Below are 9,708 nucleotides of genomic sequence, written 5' to 3'. Positions count from 1 at the left end.
AAAAAAAAAAAAAAAAAAAAAAAAGATTCGTAAGGGAGGAGGAGCCTGTAGGCAGGGAATCGGTCAGGACCCGAGTCACCCTGGAGCCCAAGCGGAGATCAGCGAAAGCCCTCGTTGATGCAGAGGTCTGGAAGGCATGGGGCTCAGGGAGGCTGGGCAGTTGGACTCGGCATGACCCGAGGTCGTGAGGCCGTTCCGCAGGCTTGGGACGCTCCTGAGACTCTCAGAATCAAGCGCGGGCCACTGCGTTAGCATGGGAGAAATGGCAGAGACAGGGCTTGAGGGAAGGAAGCCTGAGATTAAAGGTGTTAAAGGCAAGTTGGTGTCGCGGCAAAACCAGCGTGGGAGGCAGGAAACAAGGGTTTCAGTCTTTCCTCGCCAATTCCAGAGATAGCTGCATATCACAGGAAAAAAAGCGACGCACCTTTTTTCTTCATTATTATCAAGTTTGGCTGCTACCGGACGCCGTAGACTTGCACACCAAACCCTCAGCCCACGTCTCCGCGGCTTTTCATTAAGTTTGAACCCGACCCCTCGCCGTAGAGTGTCTAATTTCGGTCTCAGAAGCTGACGTCCACCTCGGAACGAGTTAGGCGCGGAAGAGCATGCGTAGAAATGGCGCTCGGTACGTGCCCCCCGACCCGACGTCTGCCGCGGGGGCGCGCTCGCACGCCGGAAGGGGCGGAGCCAGATTTGATTTTATATAGTGGGCACCGACGGCAGGTCGACCTCTACCGGCGGGATTTGATGGCGTGATGGTATGTGTTGTAATGGCGTCCGATTCATTGTCATCGGCGTAGGCACGGGTGAATCCGCGACGCATCGCCGCCATCCCAGCTTGGCCGGCGCCAGGGGCTTGCTCTAGGGGCACAGGCGACCCAGCGGGGGCCTCAGTCAGGCCTATTTTCTGGAAAGTCGAGAGGCTTGTGGAGAAGAGCGCTTGGAGGACTGGCTTTGGGCCTGCAGGTCGGCCAGAGACAGGCTGTAAGGGTGGGAGCAGACTTGGAGGCCCGGCATTTTTAAAGCCATGAGTCATTGCTGAGTTTCGATCTCACCAACTCCATCATTCGTTGGTATTAGGGCCCATAAGCAGCTTGTCTGGATAGGAGGACCTTGGGTGGGGGTTCTCGGCACCGTTCTCTTTGGGAGGTAAAGAAGCTTGCGGGAGGAGAGTGTTGTGGAGTCCTCCTGAAATATCTGGGACCGCTTGTGCACTTCGAAGGCCTCTGGAGCTCCCAGAAGCCACAGATGATGAACTTATTGACGGGCGGACAGAAACTGTGTGCTGATTGTCATGTTCTGATTTGGCTCTGCCGAGTTCTCTGGCCTACGTGTATCGGTGTAATTAGTGTCCGAGCGCTAGAGGCAGCCCATAGCGTAGTATTGGCTAGCTGCTACCCAGCATTTGTCCCTGGAGTGCCTTTCTTTAGTGGTCAAAACCTTGCTAATTTGCACATAAAGCTGCCTGTTAAGCAGTTTTTAGTGTCACTACTTAGTGTATTTTTGTGTGGTGTTAGAGAAAAAAACGGATGGCTCGTTTTCTTACAGGTTGAGAGGATTTGAAATAAGATTCAGCTTAAATTTTTTCGAATACAAAAGCATTCTTGACATGTGCGAGCCTGGAAGAGATAATTATCTTTTTACTCGGTTTGCTGGGTGTCTGGTCAGTGTTCAGTATTGCTGAGATTCGGAACTTAGGCAGCGGGGAACTAGAGAAGGGGGCACTGCTTTGGTTTGGGTGCTGACGGTGATTCCCCCCCCCCCCCAGTCTCACAGAAAGTTCTCCGCTCCCAGACATGGGTCCCTCGGCTTCCTGCCCCGGAAGCGCAGCAGCAGGCATCGCGGGAAGGTTAAGAGCTTCCCTAAGGATGACCCGTCTAAGCCGGTCCACCTCACAGCCTTCCTGGGATACAAGGCTGGCATGACCCACATCGTGCGGGAAGTCGACAGGCCAGGATCTAGTATGTACGGGCCTCCTAAAAGTTGGGGGATAGGAGTGGAGGGGGAGGGAAACTGGAGAGATGGAGTCAAGCTGTTAACAGAGGGCAGACTGGTTGTCAGAACTGCTGTGACAGCAGACAACTTCAAGACTAATATTCCAAGGCTACAGATGGCCGGCACTGTTTGCTTTAGGTGCGGGTGGGGTATTGCTTTCATAGCATAGTAAATTTGCCAGGAGCCTTAGCAAAGAAAAGTAACACTAGTGTAGGGGGTTGGAGCTGCCGAGGCTGGGATAAGAAGTGCCTCATTCATGTTTTACTTGTTCACGTGCATTTCACCTAAAAGCTTGAATAATGGCCACTTAATTGTGTGTTCCACTTGGAGATGTCTAACAGCACTGGTTGCTGAGCCATGGAGACATTAACGTTAGACAGTTGATACTCTAAACTGAGCTCAGAGCTATTTGTGTGTCCTAGTTAAATTTAAGACACTGAATTTTCCAGATAAATAGCAAATCTTGTCTGCCTCCAGAGGTTTCCGTAGAAGAGAATTGAAGCTGGACAGGTATTTGGTTATCTAGGGTCCTGATATTTTTTAAATTAGAGAACATAAATGCACTTTGAATGAGAGGTAGTAAGGACAGCCCTGAGTGTCCAGACTGCAGGTGTGGGGCCCAGTTGCCCTTCCGGCCTAAAGGGGCATTTTGCATTTTCCTAGAAAACATTACACCCCTTGCTTGGGCTCCTGCCAAGTCTGACTACTACTTTTTTTGCAGAGGTGAACAAGAAGGAGGTGGTGGAGGCTGTAACCATTGTGGAGACGCCACCCATGGTGGTTGTGGGCATTGTGGGCTACGTGGAAACCCCTCGAGGCCTCCGGACCTTCAAGACTGTCTTCGCTGAGCACATCAGTGATGAATGCAAGAGGCGTTTCTATAAGAACTGGTGAGGGAGGAGGCCCTGCAGTCCCTAGCTTGGGAGCTGGAGAGCAGGGAGCAGCGTGTGCATGGTTTCTCAGCTCTGTAGCAGGCAGGGAGCTGCTGTCTCGGGTTTAGTTTGTCTCTTGAACAGAAAAATACCTGCGATCAGACTTTGGCCAGCCATCGGGCTTCAGCTGGAAGCCGACACCCTCATTCTGAGTCCAGGCTAGGGGGTGGTGGCTGAGGACCCAGTTGGTTGAGTCCAACTAGAAACCAGGAGAGGTAGCAGGATGATTCAACCCCTACAGCCTCTGGCCCTGGCTGGAATGTCCCATTTCCTCCATCACTGAATGGGTGCTCCCCCAAGGCAGAAAGCTTGCTTTCTAGCACCCCGGAGCAAGAATTTTGTTTGAATGCTTGTAACTTAAATTAACCTTGTGGACCTCTGCTCAGCTCCGCTCGGCTCTGCCCGATGAGCTCCATCTAGGCTCCGCTTGCCGGTGGAAAAGGCTCCTTAGAAGCCGGCAATGAGCCCCATCCCCACGCGGTGCCAGTGTGTCTTCCGCTCACCCCTCGGAGGGGTGATGAAGGCCTGCACCCGGCCCCCTTCCCAACTCTACTCTGCTCCTGAAGGCATAAATCTAAGAAGAAGGCCTTTACCAAGTACTGCAAGAAGTGGCAGGATGAGGATGGCAAGAAGCAGCTGGAGAAGGACTTCAGCAGCATGAAGAAGTACTGCCAAGTCATCCGTGTCATTGCCCACACCCAGGTGAGTGCAGTTCCCCAGGGTGGCTTCGCCTGCCACTTAGTAAAAGTGACCTATGTGATCGTAGGGGTCCCGTGCCCCAATGTTTGTGAGTAGGCTTCTCCCTTGCCAGCAGAGGGCACTGTGTCCTTACTGGCCCTTAGCAAGGGAACCATGCCCCTTTAAAATTCAACTGGCTGACCCAACTGGTGACTCACCAGTGACACTGAAATGCCTGCCTGAAAGTCGGTTGTGAGGTGCTGGCTGCTTTCCTGGAAACCTAGTTTGTGAGCTGAGCAGGCCCTTTATTGACTTGGTTAGAGTGGGTGCCTCTTGCTGTCCTCTTACGGGTTATCCTGGCTGATTGCAAGTGCTGAGTAAAACCCCATGTGGTGAGGGCCACCACAGATTAGATTCCACCATTGAAATTTTGTCAGGACATTGCTGGGCTGTTCCTGAGTGAACGCTTTATGCTTCAATGCATTTTTTTTTTTTTTTTTTGAGATGGAGTTTTGCTCTTGTTGCCCAGGCTAGCATGCAATAGCCCTATCTCGGCTCACCACAACCTCTGCTTCATAGGTTCAAGCGATTCTCCTGCCTCAGCCTCCCGAATAGCTGGGATTACAGGCATGCGCCACCACACCTCACTAATTTTGTATTTTTAGTTGAGACAGGGTTTCTCCCTGTTGGTCAGGCTGGTCTCGAACTCCTGACCTCAGATGATCCACCTGCCTCGGCCTCCCAAAGTGCTGGGATTACAGGCGTGAGCCACCGCATCCGGTGATGCATTTTCTTATTTAGAGCTTGTGCTGTCTCAAAAGCAGGCTTGTCACTAGGGGAAGTGTAGGTGGCTGAGGTAAAACTACTGCAATACCCCGGGGGAACTGACCCAAAAGACAGCCACAGGAACACTGGGCTGGTAGGTGCTGGGATCTGGTTGTTTGCCTGTGGTGTGGGCCCTGTCCGCTCATCCTGACAGTAACTCAGGCACCAGAATCCAAAGTTAAGTTGTTGCTGTTGGCAAAAATGAAAGTTCCTTCCTCTTCGCGAGGTTCAGTGATTTGTTCAAAGTTAACTGGCTTTTTGCTGTGTGCTTGACATCAATCAGGCCGCATGGAGCTGCAGTTCCTCTACTGTGGGAGGAGCACTGGCAGCTGAAGCTGAGTTGTGTCTACCTCCTCCTAGATGCGCCTGCTTCCTCTGCGCCAGAAGAAGGCCCACCTGATGGAGATCCAGGTGAACGGAGGCACCGTGGCCGAGAAACTGGACTGGGCCCGTGAGAGGCTCGAGCAGCAGGTACCCGTGAACCAAGTGTTTGGGCAGGATGAGATGATCGACGTCATCGGGGTGACCAAGGGCAAAGGCTACAAAGGTGAGCTTTGCAGCAGCTTGCGTTGCTGTGCAAACCTGGGGGAGAAGTGGTTTTAGGCCCAGCTGTTCAGTGATGAGGCTCAGAGTGAGCGCTGGGCACAGCGCCCGAATCAGACATTGTGGAACCATTCTCTACTGCCTTCCTTCTGAGAACAGCCTTGTGGTCAGAAGTGGCTGGGATAGCGGAGGGCCAGGGGACAGCTTCTTACCATGTTCCTGGACGCTTTGCTCTTTGTAGCTCAGTAGATAACTGCAAAGGGGAGCTTGGAATTCTGTCAGTCCCTGCGGATGGGGGAGCTTAAACTAATGGATGCCTTAAAAAGCACCCATTCACAGTTGAGTTCAGGGTTACACCCACAGAGCCTATCCACCTTGACAGGGGAGATCTGTGGGTAATGCACATGAAATAATCTCATCACCCTCAGATGACCCAGCCATGGTTGGTCATTGTTGAGGAGGAGGAAGGGGTGAGTGGGAGGTGCTGGCACTGAGGTGCAGTAATGTGTATCCATTCCAGGGGTCACCAGTCGTTGGCACACCAAGAAGCTGCCCCGCAAGACCCACCGAGGCCTGCGCAAGGTGGCCTGCATTGGGGCATGGCATCCTGCTCGTGTGGCCTTCTCTGTGGCACGTGCTGGGCAGAAAGGCTACCATCACCGCACTGAGATCAATAAAAAGGTGAGGTTCTGAGAGTGGTCCCTGGGAGTGGGAAGATGACCTCGTGATGGGGGCTGGGGTTTCTGTGTCTGTCAGCGCTGCTTCATGGACTGTAGCTTATGCATCATCATGTGGACATCAGTGGCTCGCTTCTCATGGGTCAGTTCTGGCCCATCTTGATAGTTTGTAAGGTGCCAGCCTGTAAAGTGGCTGTGGTGAGGCTGACTTGGTGTGGCTGGGGATACTAGCCTTATTGGTCCCTGATCCCACTACCAGTGGTGTGACAGGCCTCCTATGTTGTACAGCAGGATCTTTTTTAGTTTTAGCCCAGCCACTTAACAGAAAGGAACCTGGAGAGCCAGCCACTTTTTTGCTTTGAAGTTGGGATACTTGGTGGCTGGGACTGAGGCCTCAGCGGCCTTCCTAGAGTGCTTTGCAGGTCAGCACACTGGCGTGTCTGGCTTATTTGTCCCTAATGCCCCAGCCTTATATCCTTGTTGTTCATTCAGATCTATAAGATTGGCCAGGGCTACCTTATCAAGGACGGCAAGCTGATCAAGAACAATGCCTCCACTGACTATGACCTGTCTGACAAGAGCATCAACCCTCTGGTAAGTAATGGGTGTTATGCTCCGTGAGGCCACCCCAGGCCTCTTCTGTGGGGTGAGGTCCTCGTGTCTTTGGGGATAGCCTGCTTCCTAGGGGCTGTCAGCAGGATCATTAACTGAAGCCAGCACAACACCTAGCTGTGTTCCTTGTAAGTGGCATGTTGTCATTCGAATCCACTCGTTGGGGTTGGCTGGTGAGAAGTGGGGTCTCAGGCTCAGCTGTTCAGTGATGAGGCCTGGAATATGCGCTGGGCACAGCGCCCGAGACAGACTGCGGAACTGTTCCTTGTTGCCTTCCTTCTGAGAACAGCCCTGTGGTCGGAGAGGGCCTGAATCTGGAGGGGTCATCTGTGCACAACAGTCCCCTCTTGTGCCTGGTGCTGGGCCTGTGCTGATCCGATGGTCTTGTTTTCCAGGGTGGCTTTGTCCATTATGGTGAAGTGACCAATGACTTTGTCATGCTGAAAGGCTGTGTGGTGGGAACCAAGAAGCGGGTGCTCACCCTCCGCAAGGTGAGGCGGGCCCTGCCTGGTCATGGGGGGGCTCCTGTAGAGGGAGGATCCAAGGCCACAGACGCTGGTGGCAGAGGAAAGGAAGGAGAGGGTGTTGGCAGTCCTTTCACACTGGCTTTGAAGTCCTGGAATGAGGAAATTCCCAGTCTGGCCTTGCTGGGCTGTTTGCTTCTTTGAGTGTGTCCTCATCTGCTGGGGCGGGGGGGCGCGGGGTGGCGCCGAATTGATGTGGCTTCCCAGATGCAGGAGCGCTGTGAACCAAGTTCTGAGGAAAGCCTGTCTCCTTGTAATCCTAAATCCCTTGCCCTCTTGGCCCACAGTCCTTGCTGGTGCAGACGAAGCGGCGGGCTCTGGAGAAGATTGACCTTAAGTTCATTGACACCACCTCCAAGTTTGGCCATGGCCGCTTCCAGACCATGGAAGAGAAGAAAGCATTCATGGTGAGCGCCTCTGCCTGCCCCCCTCGCTGGGTGATGTGACTTGGCCCCCGCCAGCCTTTGGCTCCACCCGGGGTAGGGGTGGTCTTGATGCCTTGGGCCTCTCTTGTGGCTGTGGAGACTGGCCCGGAGTCTTGGTCCCCTTTAGAGTGGGCATCTGCTGTCGCCTGCCATCTTCTCCCTCTGACCACTGCCTCTCTCCCCACAGGGACCACTCAAGAAAGACCGAATTGCAAAGGAAGAAGGAGCTTAATGCCAGGAGCAGATTTTGCAGCTGGTGGGGGGTCTCAATAAAAGTTATTTTCCACTGACATCTTGCCTCTTTCTCCAGGAGAGTGGCTGGGACTGGGGAGGCAGATGGGGGCCCCTAAGGTGCCTTGTGCTCCCCAAGGCCACTGCCCTCCTTTCTGTAGCTACACTGGGTTTGCCCTCTGGCCTCCTACTCTGTCCCCCACCCTCAGTCCCTGGAGGGAGGTAAAAGCTGGACCTGGTTCTGCTGACCTGTAGAAAGCCAGCCTGGAGCAGTGGGCATTGTGCAAATGTTTGTCACCAGGGCGAGGCAGCTGGGTCTCCGCTGTTTGCACAGCTTGGGTGATGCCAGTGATGTGGAGAGGGGGAGGGAGACAAGGAGGCTTGGATGTTCCCCGGCGCCTTTGATGCTGATGTGCAGGCAGACCCTGGGTCTGTTACTTGTCTAAAAAGTTCATTTGGTTTTAAATTAATCCAGGGAAGGGTGTCTTCCAGTTAAGGCTTGTTGAGGTTCTTTTGTACTCTGCACCCCAAGCCTGGTACTGGGAGAGCATGAACACAGGCACAGAGGTTAAGGAACTTGCCCGGGCTCGGCAGCTGGAAGCCTAGTTGGAGCGTGTGGTAGAGGGCTGTGTCCCCTCTGGGCTGGGATCTGCCCTCTGGGACTTGGCTGGTTCCGTCCCTGTCCTCACTGGAGATGGCCCATCTACCCCAGCCCCCAGGCATGGGACTTAGTTGCTTTGTTGACTTGCACGTTGAGTGCCTGCTGCCCTCAGCCTCTGGAGCCCAGGATGCTGGGGTGTGGCTGCTGCTGTAAGCTGAAGGGAGCCTCCAGGCTCTGGACTGACCCCTGTGACCTGGCCTGGAGCCCGGTGAGCTGGGGGAAGCCCAGCACAGACCCTGGCGATTGGATCCACTTGGCTGACTCGCCATCTTTGCTCAAGCTGCACCTGGGCTCTACCAGGACGGGGCATGGAATACAGGTGCCCTGATGCTATCAAAGCTGGTCCCTCAGCTTCAGGTGCTGTGACTGTGTGCAGGCACTGTGCTGTACTCCAGCCCTCCCTGGGTTATTTGTGGCTAGAGTCCCCAGCTGTGGCAGCTGACTGTCCACCCAGCAGAGTATCTGGCAGGCCTGCCAGTCACCCAGGCCCTAACTCCATGTCTAATAGCTGCGGATCTGAGGATCGGCCGCTGCACCTTGCTTGAGTTCTCGCGTGCACCATTTTTGTGCTGAATTTTCCTCTCTGTGCTGTGGGGACTGTGGAGAAGAAACAGCCTGTGGAGTACATAGCCAAGTTGTCGCATGCGGGTGGCGGCACTAAAATGTCTTGAGCGTCATCCACGCTGCAGGTCGGACGTCACAGTGCTTCCTCACCTTTCATTCTCGTCTTAGCTTTTTCCATGCATCTTATTCGGTCTTGGCAAACTGAGCAATCGAAAAAAAAGTATTAATGTAATGGGTGAACTCGGCGTAAGTAAGGCGCATTGTGGGTCCTGAGGGGACAGGGGCGAGTCCAGAGTTGGAGTTGTGTTGCAGCAGCAACCTTCGCGCCATGTGTGTGCTGCCACCCGCATTGCGCTCCAGCCCCTTCTGAGCATGGGCTTGTGCGGCAGTTGGTCTCGCAAGGGCAGAAGCCCTCACTTCCTGCAGGGGCCCCTCCCATCTTGCGCTCTGCAGCCCTGGGCTTTTGGCGTGATTGGGCCTCGCACTTCAGAGTTGGAGCCACCAGGGGGTGTGATGTGCAGGCCCACAGGGATGGCACAAAAACCGCAAGGAGGCGCCTCCACTGCTTAGGCTGGTTCTTAGGATTGGCACGGGATGCTTCTCGCCTTCTGCATTTGAATCTCACGATGGCCTCGCGCCGCGAAGAAGGGGTATGGGTCAGGACCTATTGCTTCAAGGCCACCAGCGCACGCCTTAGTGGCAGGGCCAGGTGTGAGACTCCTAGGATTTGTCTGCGTCTGTGTGTGCCTGCCTCTCTGTTGTCTCTGTAGCTGTGTCCTCGGCTCCGATTCTGCGCTCCTGGTGGGTATTGATGAAAAGTGGGCCCAAGGAGTGGGCGTGCCAGCCATGTGCGCCTCTCCCCTCGCACTCATCTCACGCCATTCCCTTAGGCTGGGCCTCTGTGAGCGCGCGCGCCCCGCTGTCACCAGCCAGATAGAAAGGCGTTATAGCTCGCGTCTGAGCAATTGTCGCGGGAAAAACCTTGGAGCCTATGTGGCTGTTCCCTCTCCAGGATTCTGGTACTCCGATTTGGATAGGGGT

General features: G+C 54.3%; 1 protein-coding gene across 2 annotated transcripts; it reads left to right on the top strand.

Annotated features, from left to right (window-relative positions):
* Nucleotides 1-645: 645 nt before the first annotated feature.
* Nucleotides 646-7,503, top strand: RPL3 (ribosomal protein L3). Of its 2 annotated transcripts, XM_017859846.1 has the most exons (10): nucleotides 646-758; nucleotides 1,769-1,961; nucleotides 2,717-2,885; nucleotides 3,494-3,629; nucleotides 4,791-4,977; nucleotides 5,494-5,654; nucleotides 6,143-6,244; nucleotides 6,658-6,753; nucleotides 7,074-7,193; nucleotides 7,399-7,503. In XM_017859846.1, exons 1-10 carry the CDS (start codon nucleotides 756-758, stop codon nucleotides 7,441-7,443), a joined length of 1,212 nt encoding a protein of 403 aa, XP_017715335.1. In that variant the 5' UTR covers nucleotides 646-755; the 3' UTR covers nucleotides 7,444-7,503. The 2 variants fall into 2 exon arrangements, with proteins under 2 accessions (XP_017715335.1, XP_017715336.1); XM_017859847.1 differs by lacking the exon at nucleotides 1,769-1,961 and having other exon boundaries at nucleotides 740-758.
* Nucleotides 7,504-9,708: the final 2,205 nt, after the last annotated feature.

The sequence above is a fragment of the Rhinopithecus bieti genome, unplaced genomic scaffold, assembly GCF_001698545.2.
Source record: "Rhinopithecus bieti isolate Rb0 unplaced genomic scaffold, ASM169854v2 scaffold_51734, whole genome shotgun sequence".
Classification (NCBI taxonomy): Eukaryota; Metazoa; Chordata; class Mammalia; order Primates; family Cercopithecidae; genus Rhinopithecus; species Rhinopithecus bieti.
Note: the sequence above shows the minus strand (reverse complement) of the source record. Positions and strands in the feature narration are given on the sequence as shown.